General features: G+C 30.9%; 1 protein-coding gene across 5 annotated transcripts in view; it reads right to left on the bottom strand.

Annotated features, from left to right (window-relative positions):
- The window catches only part of LOC118445764 (telomerase-binding protein EST1A), a 130,737-nt gene extending 118,996 nt beyond the window's left edge, over positions 1-11,741 (bottom strand). For 2 of the 5 annotated variants that reach the window (XM_035875634.2, XM_085654924.1), the window contains exons 1-16: positions 11,597-11,741; positions 10,390-10,831; positions 9,908-10,154; positions 9,556-9,807; positions 9,211-9,455; positions 8,879-9,067; positions 8,676-8,799; positions 8,429-8,598; positions 8,102-8,323; positions 7,668-8,006; positions 7,421-7,594; positions 6,811-7,335; positions 6,650-6,728; positions 6,460-6,570; positions 5,515-5,739; positions 5,274-5,335 (exon numbers count right to left, since the gene is read on the bottom strand). In XM_035875634.2, coding sequence (XP_035731527.2) covers positions 5,274-5,335; positions 5,515-5,739; positions 6,460-6,570; positions 6,650-6,728; positions 6,811-7,335; positions 7,421-7,594; positions 7,668-8,006; positions 8,102-8,323; positions 8,429-8,598; positions 8,676-8,799; positions 8,879-9,067; positions 9,211-9,455; positions 9,556-9,807; positions 9,908-10,154; positions 10,390-10,831; positions 11,597-11,663 — 3,473 coding nt within the window. In that variant the 5' untranslated portion in view covers positions 11,664-11,741. The other 3 variants (XM_085654927.1, XM_085654935.1, XM_085654932.1) reach the window with 3 other exon arrangements.
- Between the last annotated feature and the right edge of the window lie 8,797 nt (positions 11,742-20,538).

Genomic DNA, 20,538 nt, shown 5'->3' with positions numbered 1-20,538 from the left:
ACATATGGAAAAATATAAGAATATTTCTAGATATTAAAATCCTATATGAACAATAAATTATTTTCAAACAAAAAATATGAAAATCATGAATTAAATTTTATTTAATTGTCATAAAGTATTTTTTATTTTATCTATGATTTTTATTCTAGAGTGTTTTCTCTTCGAAAATAGAAAAACAACTACTGTACTACTAAAGTTAACGATGATCCAGCATTTCATTTAAAATATTCATTTTTCCTAACATTTTCAAGTTTTTTTCCTAACATGTATCTATGTTCTCGAGAAAAGTATCTAAATATATGCATCGATTTATACAAAATCACCTTAACAGCCTAAGTATACTAGGATGAAACTTTCCTATACCTAGATACTAAAAGTTACAAAATATTTTTACTTGATAGCTTAAGTAGACTCGAAAAGGAATACACATGCCTCTGTATCAAAAGATGTAACGTTCACAACAGAATCAATTCGATAAATAAAATAATTCGATGAAGTCGATCAAAGTCTGTCGAATGGTGAAGAGAAATTCAGATGGTCTTATAGGAAGATGCATAGCGCGGTCGTTCGTTGAAGACGCTCGGGTACTGGTCCGGCTGCGGTGTCCGAGGGTGTCCTTGAAGCGGGCGGGGTCGTCACACGACGGCTGCGGGTAAACGACCATCAGAAAGCTATGTGTGTTACCAGCCGAGGCCTTATGCCGTAGCTTACACTCGTACTCCTTAACTTCCTGTGTCTGTATATGTAACGCGCACGCGCACTGTCTCTTTCGTTCGGTTCTTCACTCTGCCGTTCTTTTTGCCTTTTTATCTCCCTCTTTCTTTTTTCAACTCCTTTCGCTCTTCCTCGAGTAGCGCGAATAAGAGAATCCATCTTGCATGTATTCGCAACGAATGATTTCAACCATTTCATTTTCTTCTTTTCTAATATATGCGCTTAATAAGAAAATTTTTGATAATTCTATTTTTCTCTATTAACTTAAATAGATCCTCGTAAAGATACCTAACCATAATACAACCTTTTTTGACAATACACGAAGAAGATTGTCTTGCAAATGAACCTTATAAAAACGTCGAGCGAAAAAAATCCCAACACAATGAAACACAGTCGACCAACCGGTAATGAATCAAATCTATTACGATAACAGCAGTAATAACAGCAGCAATGGATGGACACGGCAAAAGCTGGTGAGATGCGAACGAAGAGCATGTAGTGATCGAGCGCGGAAAGCCACCCGCTTCTTTCCACGTTTCCACTTGCACATATATATTCTTTCTACCTCTCTCTTTCTCGACCGCAAAGAGACCTGTAGGTAAGTCCATACGATGCACGTACAACATGGTAACAACCGCCTAACCAATGGCACCAGTTCAGTAACAATTCCAATTATAGATCGTAAGTGTATTCTACAGGTCGCGGGAGCAAACCACCTCCTCCTCCTTATCCTCCTTCTCTCTTCTTCCTACTCCCTCTTCTTTCTTTACTTCCTGATCGTAGAACCAATTATGTTGTGAGCGAGCGTGCGGAGCCTTCCGAGTAAATTGAAAACTTCGTCTACGTTCCTCCGCTTGTCCGTTCCAGTTGCTGATCATACCATGAGTAAAGTTACTAACAAGAAAGGAAACGCCGCCCAGGATGTTACGTTGGAACTAACCAACCCTTATTCTCTTGCTAATAGAACCCTGAGATTCGGTCAATCTCACTAAGGATCTCCATTCCTGGTTTATTCAAAAATGTATATCAAGCATAGTTTGATATTTATTTTTAGTATATAGATCAATATCGATAAATAGTAGATATGTCAAATGTGTATCTAAGACTGCATACATATTATCGATCAGTCTCCGGCAACCAAATCGACGAACGACCAAAAAACATAGCGACTAAACGAGTCGTCCGTGGATTGCTCGTATGACTCGCTGATTGCTGCAACCAGTGAAATATTATAAAATAAAATTGCTTTTATTTTTAAACACTGCCAGATAAAGCAGCTGCATGTAGATAACGAAAAAAACTTTTGGGACAACATTGAATTAAATCCACGCGTTCGTATTACAAGCAATTTCTCTACAAAAATTGAGACCAGACATTGGTGAATATAGTCTCCAAGGGGCCGAGACAACTACCTCCACTGTTTATAAGTAAATTCGCCACTAAGACCAGACATTATGATACTGACAAATTCGAGTTGTCAAATTTGATCATCTAGTTTTGTGATCTATCGATCTGGTCACCGATGATTGGTCAATAGTGCATATGCAGCCTTAAAATTACTGTTTAAACAAAGCTGAGATTATATATAAATTCTTAAATATGTAAAATGCATCTCACAAAAAAATAAGCATCCTGTAACTTATAGATCGTAGTGTATAGACGCGATAACGTTTGCTAGTTGGTAGAAAGCAATCGCTATTATATCTTGATATATCGCGGAATATCAGCTGCCACAAGAGGTAACGAAAACGAGTAAGATTCTCGTATTTTAGTATCTCTCGTATAAAACCAAACGATACTTTTTAATTTACAACGAAATGTTCATTCGATACTACTCAGCTAGCAAGCATAGGTTAAAGAAGTTAAGCATACTCTCGTCTATACCTAAGGGAATTCAACTTAAAAATAAATATCGAATAAAAGAGTTGAGAGTGTTTCACTTTGTAAATAATAAAAAAGGTTACCCTGTTGACGGGAATGACGTCGCTCTATCTAAGGTAAAAAAAGATATAGTCTGCGGGCACAAGGTTAGACTACACGATTATCCGACAACCTTGGCAAAAACGTTTTTGTCGGGATAATCGAGTCCTGGCGCCAGGAGGAGATCATCAATTAACACTTTCCTGACAAGTCCGCTGTTATTAACAATTTTCAGACGGTTGAACTGCATGTATGTATGTACTTGCATTCTTCGATTACCGATATAACGATGATTACCATTCTCGTTACGACATTGTTCGACATGTCGGCGATATTCCTCTCTCTCCGATACGAATTAATTTGAACTGGTCGATTCGAAGCAATAGACCAGGGAATCAACGAGATCTTTGTCCGTACGCATATTCAAAGGGTTTCCAATTTCACGCCGACTGAGAGAGACATCTTTATCAGAACGTCAAGTGCATCTGAATACTCGTCGATGAGACGACGGTTGGGTTGATCGGTTAGTAGTAGTCGGCAAGGTGGCTACCGAACAAAAGGTACTGAATATAGCTTATTGCGAACGTCACATCCAGTAAACATGCGGAAGAGAGGGAAAGAGAGATGGAAGCAAGAAGCTGACTTTTCGTTATTCTGTTATTCGATATGTCGTAAGTGAATAGAGGAAAGAGAAAAGGACTAACCTACACAGTCTTTACGAGATGCAAATATCGGGCAGTCGGGCAGGCAGTCAAGCGCACCATCGAACAACTACCAAAGGAAGGGCTCACACGCCAGCCCTTTTCATCTTTGGCATATATGATCGCTATAGGCCCTTCAACCGCAACTAAAATATACTCCTTGAATACAACTTGCAAGTTATCGCTCCGCACCTGCTCTTAATATCATGAACTTGAAGTATTTTATTAATCTAAATCATCATCTTCATTTGTACGATAATAAAAAATATAAGAAACGAAAGTCTTCCTCTTTGACGAAAGAAGATAATGCAACCCAGACATAATTCGAAACTTTAGAAAGTGAAAAAACAAATTTAGCAAATTAAATTGAGAAATAGTAATAGAATAAAATCAATTCAACGAGGAATTAAACACTTATGTAATCGTATAGAAAGAATATCCTTATGCAATGAGAGGCTTCCTGAGAAAGAACACATTTTCAAGTGCAAGATCATAACAAGAATGTAACGTGTAATAAAATGAAGTGAAAGTAAACTCAAAAAATTAAGGTCAATGCTCGATAATCCAGCGATGAAAATTTTTCCCGAATCGAGTTCTATTTGAAAATTTAACGAATATTCATTTCCAAATTTCATAGAAATGTTATCACATCTACACCACTAATTTTTATTTCTTTTTATTTTTCGTATTAACTTCTATAATTTCTTTTAGAACGTAATTACACAAAACAAGTAACTGTTTCTATGATCATCTACCGAGTCTAAATACATACATCCTTTGTCACGAGCTTGCGAGACTGTCCCGGGAACTCGGAACCCTTTATCCGATATGGTATGTTGAACTCTACACAAAAGAAGTTACGTCACTACATCAACAAAATAATAAAGAATCGTTAGAACATGAGATACCTATTCATTGAAGTAAAATAATTTTTTTGCGATTTCCTAATTTTGTTGATAAATTATCGATATAAACTAGAATCGAAATCCTTTGGAACAGTTATTACCGTGAGGCAATGGGTAATATAATTCTATGCTATAACAAATGATAAATTATAGCCAAGTTTAACTTGGGTGATTCTATGAAACATAAATTCCTCCTTATTGCATAGTAGAATATCGCTTAAACATTATCTTTATTGATCTAACGTATGCTACTATCGAACAATAATTTATCGAATAACCATTCGTAGATCTATATGTCATTAGTATGTACATTATAGTTTATACTCCTATTTTAAATGTCTACAAAAACTAATATTTAAAACGACCAAGTCCATAATTCCTTGAACTTGATAATAGCAGAAAACAAATTATCTGGTGTTTCTTCAAGCAGTACTAAAACATTTCTTTTATCTCTCTACGAATATTTGCATTCTAACACCTAACAGTTATAATAACTAACTCATTCATCTATTTGAGAAAATATCTTAAAGTAAAATATATATGCAAGAAGTTTCATATCACATATGCTGACGCGCGTTGGCTGTTAACTGAACAATCTATTTAGTCTTTGAAATCCTGTGTATTTCATTTACGTAAATTTGCAAATGTATCTTTAAACTATTCAACATTCTAACCTGTTAAGTCTTTTGTGAATAAATTTATTATGAATAATTTTTTGTCGACTATCCCGTTACTTCTATTTGAGAAAATAAAAACACGCACGCAACACACACACACACACACACGCAAATAATAGATATCTTTAAGATACTTCTCCATATTTATTAGGTGGACCGGAAAGTAATGTCGCTTTCTTAAATTAAATTCAAACGAATAAATTTTTAACAAGTTTTTATTTTTAATCACAATCAAATATCGACATGCGCAGAAACGATATTACTTTCCGGTCCAACTAATAAATAAAGACCAAGAGAAATACTAACAAACTATAATTTGGATATAAAATAGATATATAAATGTTGATAATACTTACCCTATTTTGGTGATCAACTTCCCATGCACATGGAGATAGGATGTAACAAAACGTTTATTCACCTGTTAACAAAATAAACATTTTTATTGTAAATTGATATTTTTATTATATATATTTTTTAGTGATAATTATATGCAATTGTGTTTTATTAAACTACAAAATTACGTAAGTAGTATTTGAACAATTAATAAATTAAAATAACAAAATTAATAATAATAATTCAATATATTTATTAACTTACTTCAACACTCGTCAATTGTGCTAATTCTTCTAAATCACTTTGTGCCAATCTTGAATCAGTAGTACTAGCTGCCGTAGTTGTACGCCTAACTCTTTTGCCACCTGGATGAATCCATATTTCTCGTCTTAATCCTCCTCCAATGCTATTTGCTCCTTCTTTTTCTTTCATCCTGGCTCTTTCCTTCCATTCTCTCTCTTCCTTGCGTTTACGTTCCGTAGATTCGTACTGTTAAAATTGCATTAATCATAAGTACGTAAGTTTTGTTTCGTTAATTCAAGTTATGAACAATGTGATGCATCTTGTAATTGAAAGATAATAAATGAGGAGTAGTAAAAAATAAATATTTTTTTTTTTAATTAGAAATCTTAATCTCTCAATTACAAACTTTTAAAAGATACAAATATTGTAACTTCCTAAGTAAAACTTAATAAATAGTCTTACTGTTAACTACTTGTATCTTTTAATTAAATAATAGCTTCCTACGACTAGAAGAAGGATGCATGCCGATGTTGTGTCGTAGTGCAGCAGCAACTAAAAAAGATACATGAATTGTTTTGTGAAAAAAGAAAAGAAAAGTGCATTAGACCATTGCACCTCAAATCTACTACAAGTTTAAGTACTCCAGATATTCTTACGAATATACTTCTTATAATTTCTTTCCGAATAAATTTCTTTTCGAATAAATTATTATTCTACAAATGAAAGTTGTCGGTAGTGCATAGAAATATTCGCATAAAAACTGGAAAGTGCACAAAAAAAGAAGTTGTAGAATGAAAATATCTACTAAAGCTCTGGCCGTGGTAATGTATGATATTTAGGGACTCACACCAAGTATCGAAATTTACTTACATAATGTAGATACTGGCAGCAAAACAAAATTAAAATATTGACGTTAGTATCATCACAAACAATACGAAACATGTTTTAAATGTCTTATGACCATACCTTTTTTCTATTTTCATCAAAAAGTGCTAGCAAACTTTCCCTAGCAGAATGAAAAGGATTAGATGCCATAAGCGATCGCATATAGTAATATACTGCATCCAATTTTCGTTTCTGGAAAAAAAAAAAATATAAAATTAAATAGAAGCAAAGTTATAATTTTTATTCTATCATATCGTATAATGTTACATACGGCATAATGTGCCAATAAAGCAAGTTGATTATAAGGTCTTCCATTCTTTGGATTGATTTGTTGTGCTTTTGAATACCACCTTTAAATAAATAAATTAGAAAAAAATCAAACCTTGCACTTGTATATCTTTTATAAATATTAAATAACACTTATATACATACTGCCTTGATTTTCCGTAATTTGTAGTTTCATTTGCTTGTTCTCTGTACCTTGCTAAATCACCCAGAAAAAGAAATATTTTTTGTGCGCTCACTAAAGCTAAACCTAAAATTCCAAGACCTTTAGGTAGCGTGGATGATGCAAGAAATGCTTGTATCTTGAAGTCATATGTATTTTCAAGTACTGTAATTAAATTTTCCAAGTATATAGTACCCTCGTCAATTATACTTAGCATCGTTTTTTTGTAATACTCTTTGCTTTCTGGGTTCTCTTTGGACATTCCTTTTCTTAATATTTCTATCATATTATAAAACAATATTTTCCAAAAGTGTTGTTCAACATTCTCGGCTTGGCAGAACTTGATATCAGTCTTAAGCAATGTTTGCAAACTATCCTGAAGAAAGTGTCTTATATAGGACACCCTCTCCCAATTTGTTGTGAAACCACCAGAACTTAACATCCATTGTAACTCTAAGTCTGCTCGGCCTATGTCCAGCAAAAGGCAAGGATTTTTTGTAGACCGGAAACTGTTAATCACACCAAAATATTATCACATAAATATTAAAATTATTTAAAATAAAAATATATTGATTCGTGTTTGCTATAACTTACCTTTCTGAACAAGGATCATACCAAGAAGGTCTCATATTGCCAAATTGATCTGTCGTATAGGACGAAGGTACTCCATCTAATGGTGCTCCATGAAAATTATTATGATAAGATGCTATACCCGTATGAGATTGAAATACAGGAATACTGGTAGTTTGAGATGACGTTTGATTCTCTCTGAGATTAAATATGATAAATTTATGATAACAGTCATTTAACCATAGAAATATCGAAATCATAATGTAATTACCTTTGCGAAATAGCTCTACTACCAGGAGAAGTAACAACTATAGGCTTATTGGGATTATTAGGATCAAACAATATTCTTTGTTGTTGAATTCCTTGTCGAGAAACAGTATGGCTAGGTGGCGATTGATTGGTTTCTGGTAAAACTAAAACCCCTGGTGCTTGAATATTTGTATATCCTGTAGGGGATACTTGTCGTATTGTTGTATTTGAATTTGCATTTGATAATGGAGTAGGGATAGTGTGAGAAGATACTTTAGGAGTTTGTCTTCCCTCATCCGAATCGCACACAGACATTTTCCGTCCAGTTCTCCAATTTTCATCTAAATGCCGATCTGCTGGTCTAAATCGGGCAAATTTAAAAATGCATTGCATACTTTTATGTGTATGTGGACATATGTATAAGGAGAATATCGTAAAATAATTAATATTATTCACCTTGGTCTATGCAGTTCTTCGTAATGTCGACTGCTACTACGATAATTTCTGTCCTTACTAGATTCACGACTACGTTGAATTATATTACGATGTCTTCTATGATCATATCTTTTGTTATTATTGCTATTTTTCTGATTATTGTTATAACTGTCATTTTCTCTATTTTGCTGATTATTTTGACGATCACGACTATTTACACGTGTTTTTTCTGAACTATTGTTCCTTAAAAAAATGTAAAATAGTTATATTATTAAAAGGATATAAACAAAAAATAATTTACTAAATAATGCAAAGTCAAATAGTAACTATGCATTAGTATCTATTTACTGATCAACTGCAGGTTTCTTATCACGCTTTTTTTTTCCTCGCTTGTGACTCTCTCTTTTTGATTGAGATCCAGATAAACTTACACTTTCGTGTAAACTTTGTACAGACGAACTACGGCTCAGGTATTGTGCTTCTAATTTCTCATTTAATTCAACTTCTTCACTCCAATCCTGTAAATACATATTGAAATAATTTCTGTATAATATAAATTATTTAAACTAGATTACCAGCTCAGCTTGATACTTACAAGAGTGCGTTCTGATGCCATATCAGGTAACATACTAAATGATTCACTTTTTGATGGACTTAATATTTGTTGATTACGTTGTTTTTCCATAGATTTACCTTCATTTGAATTGTTTACTCTTTGTCTTTATAAGAAAAAGGATTTATAATTTAGCTATAATAAAATAAAGCTCTGTATTCTAATTAACTTGGCTTGAATCTTACGTATTATAAGTACGATGCTGTGAAGAAATTGGAGGCGATGCACTATGATGTTGTTCTTCAGATGAAATCTGACATCTATTTGAACTAGATATAATAGACATTGGTGGTGGCAACATTACACTATCAGCACGACTTAAACTTTCCATGCTTGTATACATAGTACTATTACTACCACGACGATCATAAGACCTATTAATTGTTATTATTCATATATACATATATACATATACACATATATACATACATACATATATATATATTTTTTTTTTTTAAATAGAAGAAATATTACAAAATCATGTTGACATATCAGTATTTTATGAATAATACTTCACCTATTTGTATATTCCTGACTGGGAGTATGAGATCTTGAACTTGGAGCCGAATACTGATCCGGAGTAACAGGTCTAAACACATTAGTTGGACCTTCTATTTCTTCTGGTCTAAGTCTACCTCTACCCCTACTTCGTACAGGTACAGTATTAGACCAACAAGGTTGAGGTGGTAATGGACCAGAAGGTGGCAAGTTTTGCATAGTTTGTGAATGTTGAATTGCAGGTGGATAATAAACTGATGAACCCTATTATGGTATATCATAAAACATGAAGTAATACTAATAATTAAAAGAAATTATCTATAAAATTATCTAATAAATATATTGAGTTTATTTGAAACATTACAGTTGTGCCATTCCAAGACTCTTCAATTGTAGAAGAAAAAGAACTGTTAGGTAGTGCTAAACCATTATCGATCAAATATTTCTTTTGCAAACGTGGTGGTAAAGAGTCCAATTTGCTAGAACCACTTTTTTTGCCTGAAGGTGGTTTACCCTGAAATTTTTCAGGATGTCCAGCAGGTTCCACACTACGTGTATCTCGAGTGCGAGAAAAATCATTTGGGTTGTTCGGTGTTACAAAAAGAGGTTCTGAACCCTAATTATAACAAATATTTGGACTACAATTAAGTAAAATCTAATATAGTAATTCTAAGTAATTACAATATAGCAGAGGAACAAATTATAAATTTCCTAACCTGTCTAATTTCTCGTGGATTATCTCGTCTATTACCATAATTTTTAGTAGATAATGGAGAATCTGATCTCCAACTCTCTTCATTTTCATTAGTATGACGATTTCTACGATTACCCAAAAATCGTTTGCCATGTTCATCTCTTCCACTGCAACCACCTGAACGATTACGATGTCTATGACCTTTATAACTACGATTGGAATGAGAATCGCAATCTTCACTTTCCTCTCTTTCATGATCACGATCAAACCTAATAATGCAGAAAGAAGTTTAATGTAAAATAAAAGGTATAATCTGACATTTTAAAAGCAATAAAAAATGTATCACGCTTAGAATTATACTTAAATTTGTATGTTTGATTTATATTCCATTATATATGTAGATATCAAAAATCAACATAATCCTTTTCTATATACTAATAATTTCCATTAATTACCCTTTTCCTAAACAAATGCTAGCTTTATACTGATAATAATAAAGATCACCTATTTGCTACATCCTGTTCAGCCAATGCTTCCTTCACTTTCTTAGGTACGTACAGTTGCTGTTCTGGTTTCCTGCTTTTTCTTCTTAGATCTCCACCATAGTTACTTTTAAAAGAATCTTGTGCTTGATCACTATTATCATCATTTTTAAGATTAATATGCATATCATTCAATTTCTCATTTAGATTTTCTGCATAAGATGATGGTGGACTGTGGTACATTTGACTGCATCTATTGGACTGTGATTGCTTTAAACGATGTTGGACGGATGTTGGTTTTGATTTTATTTGTGAATTATTTTCATGATCGAAGTCATCAGCAGACTTTTCTGATTTTCGAAGTGGACCACTCCCTGGTCTATACAAAGCTTGTGGTGCTCTATTGCACCCTCCACGCATTCCTACTGATCTTTCTTTTTCCAATGTGGAACTTTGTATACTATCTGAAAATATACAGTACATTATCAAAATTTACTAAAATATGTACTGATGATTATTAATTTTAGTTGTAAGCAACTAACTTTTAACTATACAATACAAATAAGAAAATATTATTTATTATAATGTAACGTTATATATCTGTAATAATTCGGTATTTTATTAGATACATATAGTAAGTAGCAAACAAATTGATTGATATTGTTTAAAAATTTACTTAGAATGATTATTATAATCAAATATATTAGTTCATAGTATAAACATTCCATTTATTATAGAAAATGAACTGAATTCTTTGTAATTGCATTATCATCTTTAGAATTCATATTCCTATTGTAAAACATTTATATTTACGTGCAAGTTTTAAGATAAAAATACTAGCGATAGGATACAATAATAATACGATACATAGTAAGGCCTGTTGACATCCTTGACAGTAATTAGAAATTAATATTTGAATATTGAAAAATCATTACATAATTCACGTAAACTCAAAGCACTTATATAGCAACGAGATATACTTTACAAATAATTAAAGATATTAGCGCGTTTTATTTTAGCAGAAATAAATGTTTGTAAACTACTACATATTACAATGCCTTCTGTATTTTTAGGTTAGCTTGTTTGGTTGAGGTTAGCTTTATAGGTTTATCCAGCGGAAATTGCTGAAGATTCACAGGCCCTATAACTATTTATTTATGAATTTGGCTTACAAAATCACCATATAATTTTGGCACAATCCCGTGAAAATGTTATTTCTCTTAAAGTACCTTGTGAAAATCCTCCCCACTTATTGCGTCCTTTGTCGCGATTCGCCATATTGAAGTACAATCGCATCTAAATTTTTATGAAATCAACGAATGCCAGGTGAAGTCATAGTCATCATTGAATAAGCATAAGGTAGAGACATTTATATTAACCAATTATCAATAGAACTATTTTATCTGATTATGTATTCTGATGCGAATAATCGAAAAATATCTTTTCTATTTACGATATGTCATAAAATGATGAACAATACACATTTCAGTAAAATTAAACTTTGTTGAAATTCATAGAGGTTCTACTCGTTTGAATCAGATCATATTGTATTTATCAAAAAAACAAGACTATAAGTTCCAAAATCATTTTATTGAGTTTTCGCTTAAGGCTATCATACAAAATTCTGCAAGAATAAACTTAAGATGTAAAATAAATAATTCATGAAACACAGTCTATCTAAAACGTAAAACTCAACCAATAGCAAACGAGAAAATATTTCCTCCCATTTACAAAGGTTTAGTATAGAAATGTAATGAAATTTGCCATTTCACCATACAATAAATAAGCTTCTCTTTTATAATTTACTAACAATTTTGTACTGAATTACGGATTTTACATTAATATGAAATCTATTTAGATATGCATCACAATCATTTATATTTAACAAATATTTCATGTTGTAAAATATATCATTTTTAACTAAGGTATTGGGTTAGTATTTTCTTTTTTTTTTTTCTTAATTAAACTTTATTTTTAAAGTTATCAAACATATAATAATGATCATGATTACTCATTTCTCTAAGCAAATACCGTGAACACATAACCTTATTTGTTTTTGTTGTTTAATTTAAAACTAAAGCGCGTACTCTATGATGACTTGTCATAGGTTGTCCAGAAGACAAAAATTTTTGGACATTACGTTTTAATTTTATGGACAAATGTAGAAGGGTTACGTTTAATACTCGATCCAAATTGTTCAATTTCCTTATGCTTACATTTTACATCCTTATAGAATTTTGAGAATTTTGAATGCCCTTTATTTTATTAACATATTAGTTCAATATTTTACAAAACACATTCAAATATTCTTCATTAATCTCCATCGATCTTACAATCGCGATTCGTAGATTGCATTTTCATACTGTTTTGATGCTTCGGGAATCTATCTAAAATGCTGCAACCCGATTAGTCAGCTGACTCGCCAATACCAAGCGAGAGATATTTTTTTAGTTAAAAAGAGAATTATCTAGTGATATCGGTGAATCGATAAAGAATGGTTTAATTGTCTAAAGAAAGAAAGTATTATTATAATTATTGTAGTTAATAAATATAATTTATTTTGTTAAAAAAACTTATTTTCGAACACTCTTCATATATTTGGAATATTACAAGTCCCCACATTGCATTTATACAAAAGCGCCACCTAAAGAATCGGAAGTGAAATATGATGATCATTCAACAACTCTTGAATATGCGATTTATCAATTGAGAATATTGTATCCATCTATTAAATACCATCCGAAAGCAGCTGTATTTACAGTAAACGAATTGTTAGTGGTTACATGTCGATCAATTATCAATCGAACGAATAATGCTTCTTGTAGATTGTTGTTTCTCATAATGTACTTACATAGAAGAAAATTTTAATATAATATCAAATATGACGAATCAAATATCAAAATAAGGAGAAATTTTACAATAATATATGAAGATGACTGAAGACGCACGGTTCGTTTTATTTAATTGAAGTAAATGATAATTATGTAGAATGAATCATATAACATGAATACTTTTATTGATTAAAAAATTGACTTTTTAATTTCAAATTTTATCTACCTATTGTAATTAACTAAGAAACTATTTTATAAATTATTGTAGATGTAAGACATTTTCAGTATATTTGCTTATGTAATTGTTTTTTTTTTTCATTGTTTGCTCTTCAAGTTCATTAATGTTGATTTAGAAAAAAAAAAACAACAAAGAAATATAAATATGCAATTAAAAATAAGAAACGGGATATGGAAGTTCATGTGCTACATTTTCGTTTCTTTTGCTTTTGAATCCTTTTCTCTATCTTTTCTCGTTGCTTCGGTTTCATTGTATGGTTCCAAATGTCCTTCAAGAAATTCTGCTACGGGATGCTACCAGTCAGCATTTTGTACCCAATATCCTCCATCTGCATCCCTAACTTTCAACCATCATCTCTATCCTCCACTTTTTTTTACCTTTTCCAAGGAAAATTTTACATCTATCTATCTTTAATATCATTCTCTTTCCTTCGATTTCCTTTCTCTTTTTCACTCATGTGTCTTCACACAATCCTTGATATCGTTTTCGCATATTAGATCACTTTCAGTCTATATGCACACAACTGCACTTTGAAACAAACTTTTCATACTTCGAGACAAAACTCCCCACATATTTTCTTCAGCTGCCATGCTGGTTGCCATGTTGGCTACTACATTGGTTGACTACGTTTATCTCTATTTTTACGAATCATGTATGTAAACATGTGCAACAATCTCTCACGGTACAACTACAATGTCTTTCGAACAAAAATTTATATTCCAGCTCGATAGATAGAACTTGTTTATATGACCATCTTTAAACAATAAAAAACATTTGCAATTATCTTCTGTAGCACTTACAAGTTAATCTGAGGACTTAAGTATCTTAAAGTGAGTTAAAAGTTAATCAACTTAAAGAATTCTTTGACAATCTGATTGAAAATTTTATTCTTTAAATAAATAAAAAATCAGTTTCTATAACATTTAACTAAAATGATTTAAAGCATGCTTCACGAAAAAAAAATGTATATTGCAATCAGAAGTACAAAATCAGACGCATCATTTGCAATACCAAATAGATTACCACAGGGTAAAAAAAAAGTAAATTCACCCATTTTATTTAATATCTTTATGAGTAACTTATTACAAATGTATGATCTGAAAGCTATCAAAAATCATTATGCGTTTGCATTTATGAATGATCTACTGATCTATACTAAAAACAACAATCCGGTAATGATAAAATTACCATTAGAAGAAAAAATAAATTCTAGAAATATATAATAGATAATTTTTTTAAGAATGTACATTTAACAAAATTTTCAACGCACACTCATATGACAAAATCAATTTCAAAAAATGAAAAAATCATGTTGTAGCCGAAAGTTGACACAAAACAAAAAATTGCAGGCTTTTGGATTTTAGTCGTCAGATAGTTCCTAACGAACACTATCAAGAGAGTATGGTTGGAAAAGTTGAAGGAATCGCAACCAATTATTTTTCAATAAAATCAATACTAAGAATTTATTCTATTTTAAATATCCCTTCGCACCATTACAGCTAATTTAGATATGAAAAAAAATAAAAATAATTATACATTATCTTCAGCGATATAAATTACATATTTTCTATAGTGATGCATTTTATTAGTGATAGACTCTAATAATATATTTCATTAGGGACTTATAATTTTCGCTAATAAAAAATTTTAATCTAATTGGTTCGAGCTTAAATGAGTGACTTAAATATCAAATGTAAACAAACAATAATTAAAATCAAATGTAAACAACAAACATGAATTGAAAATGCCAAAAGCGCTCGCGTCAAATTAGTTATAATGAACTTGATAAGCAAAAATTGTTTGCGATTTAGAAATAATTCTATGCACTGTTACAATCATATTGTTCAATATGTCGAAGAGTACTAAAAATAACGATTGACTTTAATGCAAAATATTTCTGGCACTCAAAGAGTTAAGGTACGAGTATAACAGAATATAACGGTTACGAACGTATTATTCTGATAAATTCTACACGTACATCGGCCGCAAGGACAACACTACACTCGTGCCTTGCGCGTCACAGCATCGCTAGGATACCCGGCTCTTGACGTCATTTATTATTACAGTTTTAACGGAAATGATCGGTTGCGTTTAATTTTCGAATAACCGAACAACCAATTATTCTTCTCTTTGCATTTCACTTCCTGCCGTTCTCATAAATCTTCGAAGCTATCCATCGACAATGTAAAAACGTAGTTCGTAGGAGAACATATATATTTCAAGTTAAACTAGACATATGTCACAACACAACATCATGTCGAAGCAAAGATACAAAATGCATAAAATACATTAATGATATATAACAAATTCTTTTATACCAAAAACTTAAACCACCCTGTGGTAAACATGGTTTAAACATTAGCACCAGCACGATGGACAAAATTGGAACATTCGAAAGAAAATACTTAAAAGTTTATTAAAATATGTAGATACAGAACATTGAAATCAAACTACACAACAACAAAAATATACAAAGAATCTCGTACAATTAGAATAGATTTATTTTTATTAGAACTTATCATTGAAAATCATTGGGCAAATACACACAGTTTAAATCAAATGAACTGATTTATATTTCTATCTATCAAAATACATACAGTATATTTTGAACCTGACAGATATAAATAAAAAAAAAAACAAATACAAAAATAACATAAAAAAATTAAGGTAAAATCATTTCCCAAAAATACGCATAACGTTAATAATATGTTTATATATATACAAAAATGATATAGTATTGAGTCACAAAAATATATATTAGACAAATAATAATATTATAAGAATCAACTTTAATCGAAGATTAAAGATATGAAAACGTATCCATTTCATTGATAAGTAGATAACATCCCAGTCTTCATGTGGATAACTGGAATTTAATCCATTTTTTATTTTATTTATGTTTTTCTTTCTCCTTCATTTCCTCTTTACTTCTTTCGTTATACAATGTCATCTCTTCTCATTCTTAAGCAATAGATTTTATAGCAATAATTTTAGACTTATTAGATATATGTATATAGTTTTTTTTATTTTCAATTATAATATCTAATCTTAAATTAAATTGGGTTTTTAGTATTAAATGGAATTAAAATTACTTACTAGTCAGACCGTGAAAATTTGTTAGAATCGTAAGTCTCACTAACACACTGTTAGTGATATTATTATCTTTCTTGTTTCTGTAAAAATTTTTTATATTTTTGTTTATCAATAAAGAAAAAAAAAAAATAATTTGAAGCAATTACCCGAAAAGAGAAAAATTTTGGTCCAAACCACCTTACGGCCCAATTTTTGTCATGTGTTCTGGTTATGTTTGAAATCAATTTTTTATAGAAAGCTTTATTAAATTTGAAAATTTAAGCAAAAACCCGCACTTCGTATCCGTAGACGATAATTTGCTTGTCAGGGAAGTCTCTTGTTTGTTATTTCATGCCAGAGAAAAGAGCTGACCAATACGAAATGAAATATATGAAATGGCAGGATTCATTCTAGTTATAGTAATGAACGTTATTTTATTGAAAACGATAGCGGTCGATTAATCTTTCATTCCTGGAACGAGGAAACCTCTTATTAAACGCTATATGTATAAATAAAAAAAATATCCGGAACGTTTTCTTGTCAAAGAAGTCGTTAGCTTTGAAGACCATTAAATGAGATCTTGTTTCTTCCTGAAAGCGCCATGAAGCAGTCCAACAGAAAGAGAAAGAGAGAGACAAAATGAGAACGAAGAAGGAGATATAGTGGAACGTTCGAAAAATCGACATTTCGATTAATTAGAGTCCATTCGATCGATCGCACGGTCACGTAGCTATCGTAGATTCCCGTGAAATTGTCTTCTCATTGATTTATAACGCGTGACGTTCTGTACTTCGTGACTGGCAATCCTTTTTTCAGCCGCATTAGTTTTCTACCGTCTTCGGAATCTCTTTTGACTGTCACGTGTGCTCGCGCATACCACATACAATCCTCAACTATTTACATAGATCGAAATTCCGTTTCGCGATCTACGAATGAGAGATTGTTCTTCCTTTAAATGTCTTGAAAAATTTTATAAAAGATCCATGTGTTGTTAAAGTTCTAAGTAAATGGTTTTTCTTAAAAAACGAAAATAAAGAGATCTTTTTATAAGAAGACAAGAAGAAAAAGAAAGCAAAAGAAACAGTAAGAGTAGAGAATAAAGAGTTGAAAAAGTTTAGAAGAAAGCGCATTGTTAAAGCGAAGGAGCAGAATCACAATATTTCCTGACTGGATAGGATCACGTTATAAATCACTGTTGCGATGACAAGAGCCGATGCGCAGACGCGACCATTTCGTAGATTTTCATTACATGCCGGTCAGCTCCTTCCTTAGATCTAAGATAACAAATAAGAGGCTTGCGCAACGAGAAAAATACCAGTTCAAAATATGCCGCGCGAGAGTTTACTTGAATTCTCGAATTTGAGAAGACTTTTCTATATAAAATTTATTATTATTTATACTCTTTTGCATTTTTATTATTCAATATTATCTTATTTAACATACAATTAAATAATGTACGTAATTAATAAAAATCAATTATAAAAATATAATTACAAAATAGAAATTTGCAAACATATAGTATTTCTGCGTTTATGTGATAATATAATTGATAAAAATGACTGAAAACTTCTATTTCCTTCTCAGTAAATTAAATCTATATTGAATAAAAAGAAATTGATTTATTAAAAAAAACTTTGAAAATGCACTTCAAACAATCTGACAGTACTATCGATTCATTTGAATATGATAAATTATTCGCGCAATGTCATTTTCCGACGGTAACGTTTTCTCGTAACTAATTTGATTGCCGCTTGAACGTCTTCAACAACGTACTACGGCAATGGCCGATTTGAAATATCTCATTTAATTTGCATATATCAGTTCAAATATAACGGTTCATTGTAATTTAATTAACAAGAAAATTTATTAGATTTATTAAATTCTTCTTATGTCCGAAATTACATATGAGGTCGTATAAAGCAAATGCGCGGTGGAAATTGTGTAACATCTAAGCACTTTGCATATTTTTTCTATCGTACATCTATACCAATCGATCACCTCGTTTTCAACTTACTATGAATTAACTTACTTCAATTTCGACCTACAACGTAAATGAGTGTTTTAAGGCCACCGTTGAACTTCTTAAATATAGAATGAAATAATTCATATTCCTCCAGTATTTATCATGTGGAAAACGAAAAGTTCAAGCCGACATGTATTACTAGTAATATCTAAATTTTTAATACATTCTTGGCCAACACGAGTAGAAATAAATCCTCACTATTTACTCACTAGTGGTTTATTTCTTTATATATTTTTTTATAATGTACATTTTGCATGTCTATTTACTTTAACTAGGATCTCCTTGTCTCAAAACAATAATATTAGCAATTAAAAATAATGATTAGATTTTGAATTGAAAATGATAAAATATGATTTAATTAACTGCAATATGTAGAAAATGTGTTTTTCCAGCTCTGAATAGTACTTTGCAATTGTTCGCCAACACACATATTTTTGTTCATCTTTCATTCTGCTTATCTATATTTTCAGAGTTTATTCTTACTTCATATTATATTTAATATTTATTCTTTTACCTGCATCTTTTATATCATTCGTTGGCTTACTCATCTCTTTCATAAGCCTTTCAATAAAATAATAATATATTATGGGTGCAATGGAGTATAATATTATTCTATATTTATTTATATTTATTCGTATGCTATTTACATCGGTAAGCATCAATTAGCATCGGTTTATTTTTAGAAACCCTTTTTTAGCTACTGTAAATACGTTATTGATTGTTAGCAATGGGATGTAAATTCAAACGACCAATATTCTGAAGTCCCGACAGAAAGATGTTATTAAGGATGCGGCACATGAGGCGTGAAGTTAAATTTGCATGTTCGGTTTGTAAGGCCAAGATTTGAGGAATAAAGAAGCTTTAGAAATATATTAAATATTCTTCAGTAGATTATAAGAGATGGATGCTAAGAACGTTACTTGTGATCTTAAATAAGTTATAATGACTAACTATAGACCGTGAAATACAAGTAATTAAAACGGATTAGGTTTTGAAAAGTCTTACGTGACTGATGGTATGTTCGGTGTTGCTTCCTGAAAGGTTGAAGAACAAGGAAAGGAGAACTATTTTCCAAACTTATATTTTTTTAGCGATAAACAAAACCACTGGTGAGATCGGTTATTTGACATTGCTTGACCTTGAACGAATGTTTCTATATCAAATATGAGAAAAATTCTGAATCATAGGTGCCATTATATAAGACATATCTTTGGGATTTTGTAATGCTTATCAATGAAAGCGTAACTGACGCAGAAGCAGAATGTCCGAAAAACACGTGTTCGGTTTCCCGAGAATTTTCATTTGATTTTTTGGAAATCAATCCTTGAGTGTATTGCATTTTTGTTTTTATAATGTATGAAGTCAGCATTCACGTTAAAAGGATCAAAGCCTTCTAACTAACTGTGAGTTACGAACACTGATCGTATATGATATATATTCCATTTTGTTTGTATGTATATTAGGTAAAATATACATTGATATACGATATTTTTATATATTAGCAATATGAAAAAATATATTATATGTATATCTAATTATTTCGAATATTAGAGTTTAAGAATCAGATTCTTCTTAAACTAACATGGCAGAGCACAGTGGGCCGAATAGAGAATTTTAGTAACATTTTCATATATCTTTTGAACCATGAAAAATATCGAGATGAAGTTTGAATGAAAAAATGTTAAAAAATAATTTCTTTCTAATAGTATCTATATAATGTAATAAATTTCATGTTTATTTATTTAGTTGATTTTTTCTTATTGTTTTAAATTAATTTTTTTAAACAAATTTGGAAAAATGTTCATTTTATATTTTAGTTTATTTTGTTTTAGGTAATTAATCCGTTCACCATACTGTTTTTTAAGTAAGTTAGCTCGATGGTGAATTTTGTTGATGTTATTTAATTATTAGTTCTGTAACTTTAGAACTTTAGGATCTAGTGGTTCAACTTTCTTTTTGTATAATTTTATTCTTAAGATTGATATATATGGATCAGATTTACTAAAT

Source organism: Vespa mandarinia, chromosome 1 (assembly GCF_050613455.1).
Source record: "Vespa mandarinia isolate Hongniang chromosome 1, ASM5061345v1, whole genome shotgun sequence".
NCBI lineage: Eukaryota > Metazoa > Arthropoda > Insecta > Hymenoptera > Vespidae > Vespa > Vespa mandarinia.
This window is presented reverse-complemented; position numbering and strand designations above follow the sequence as displayed.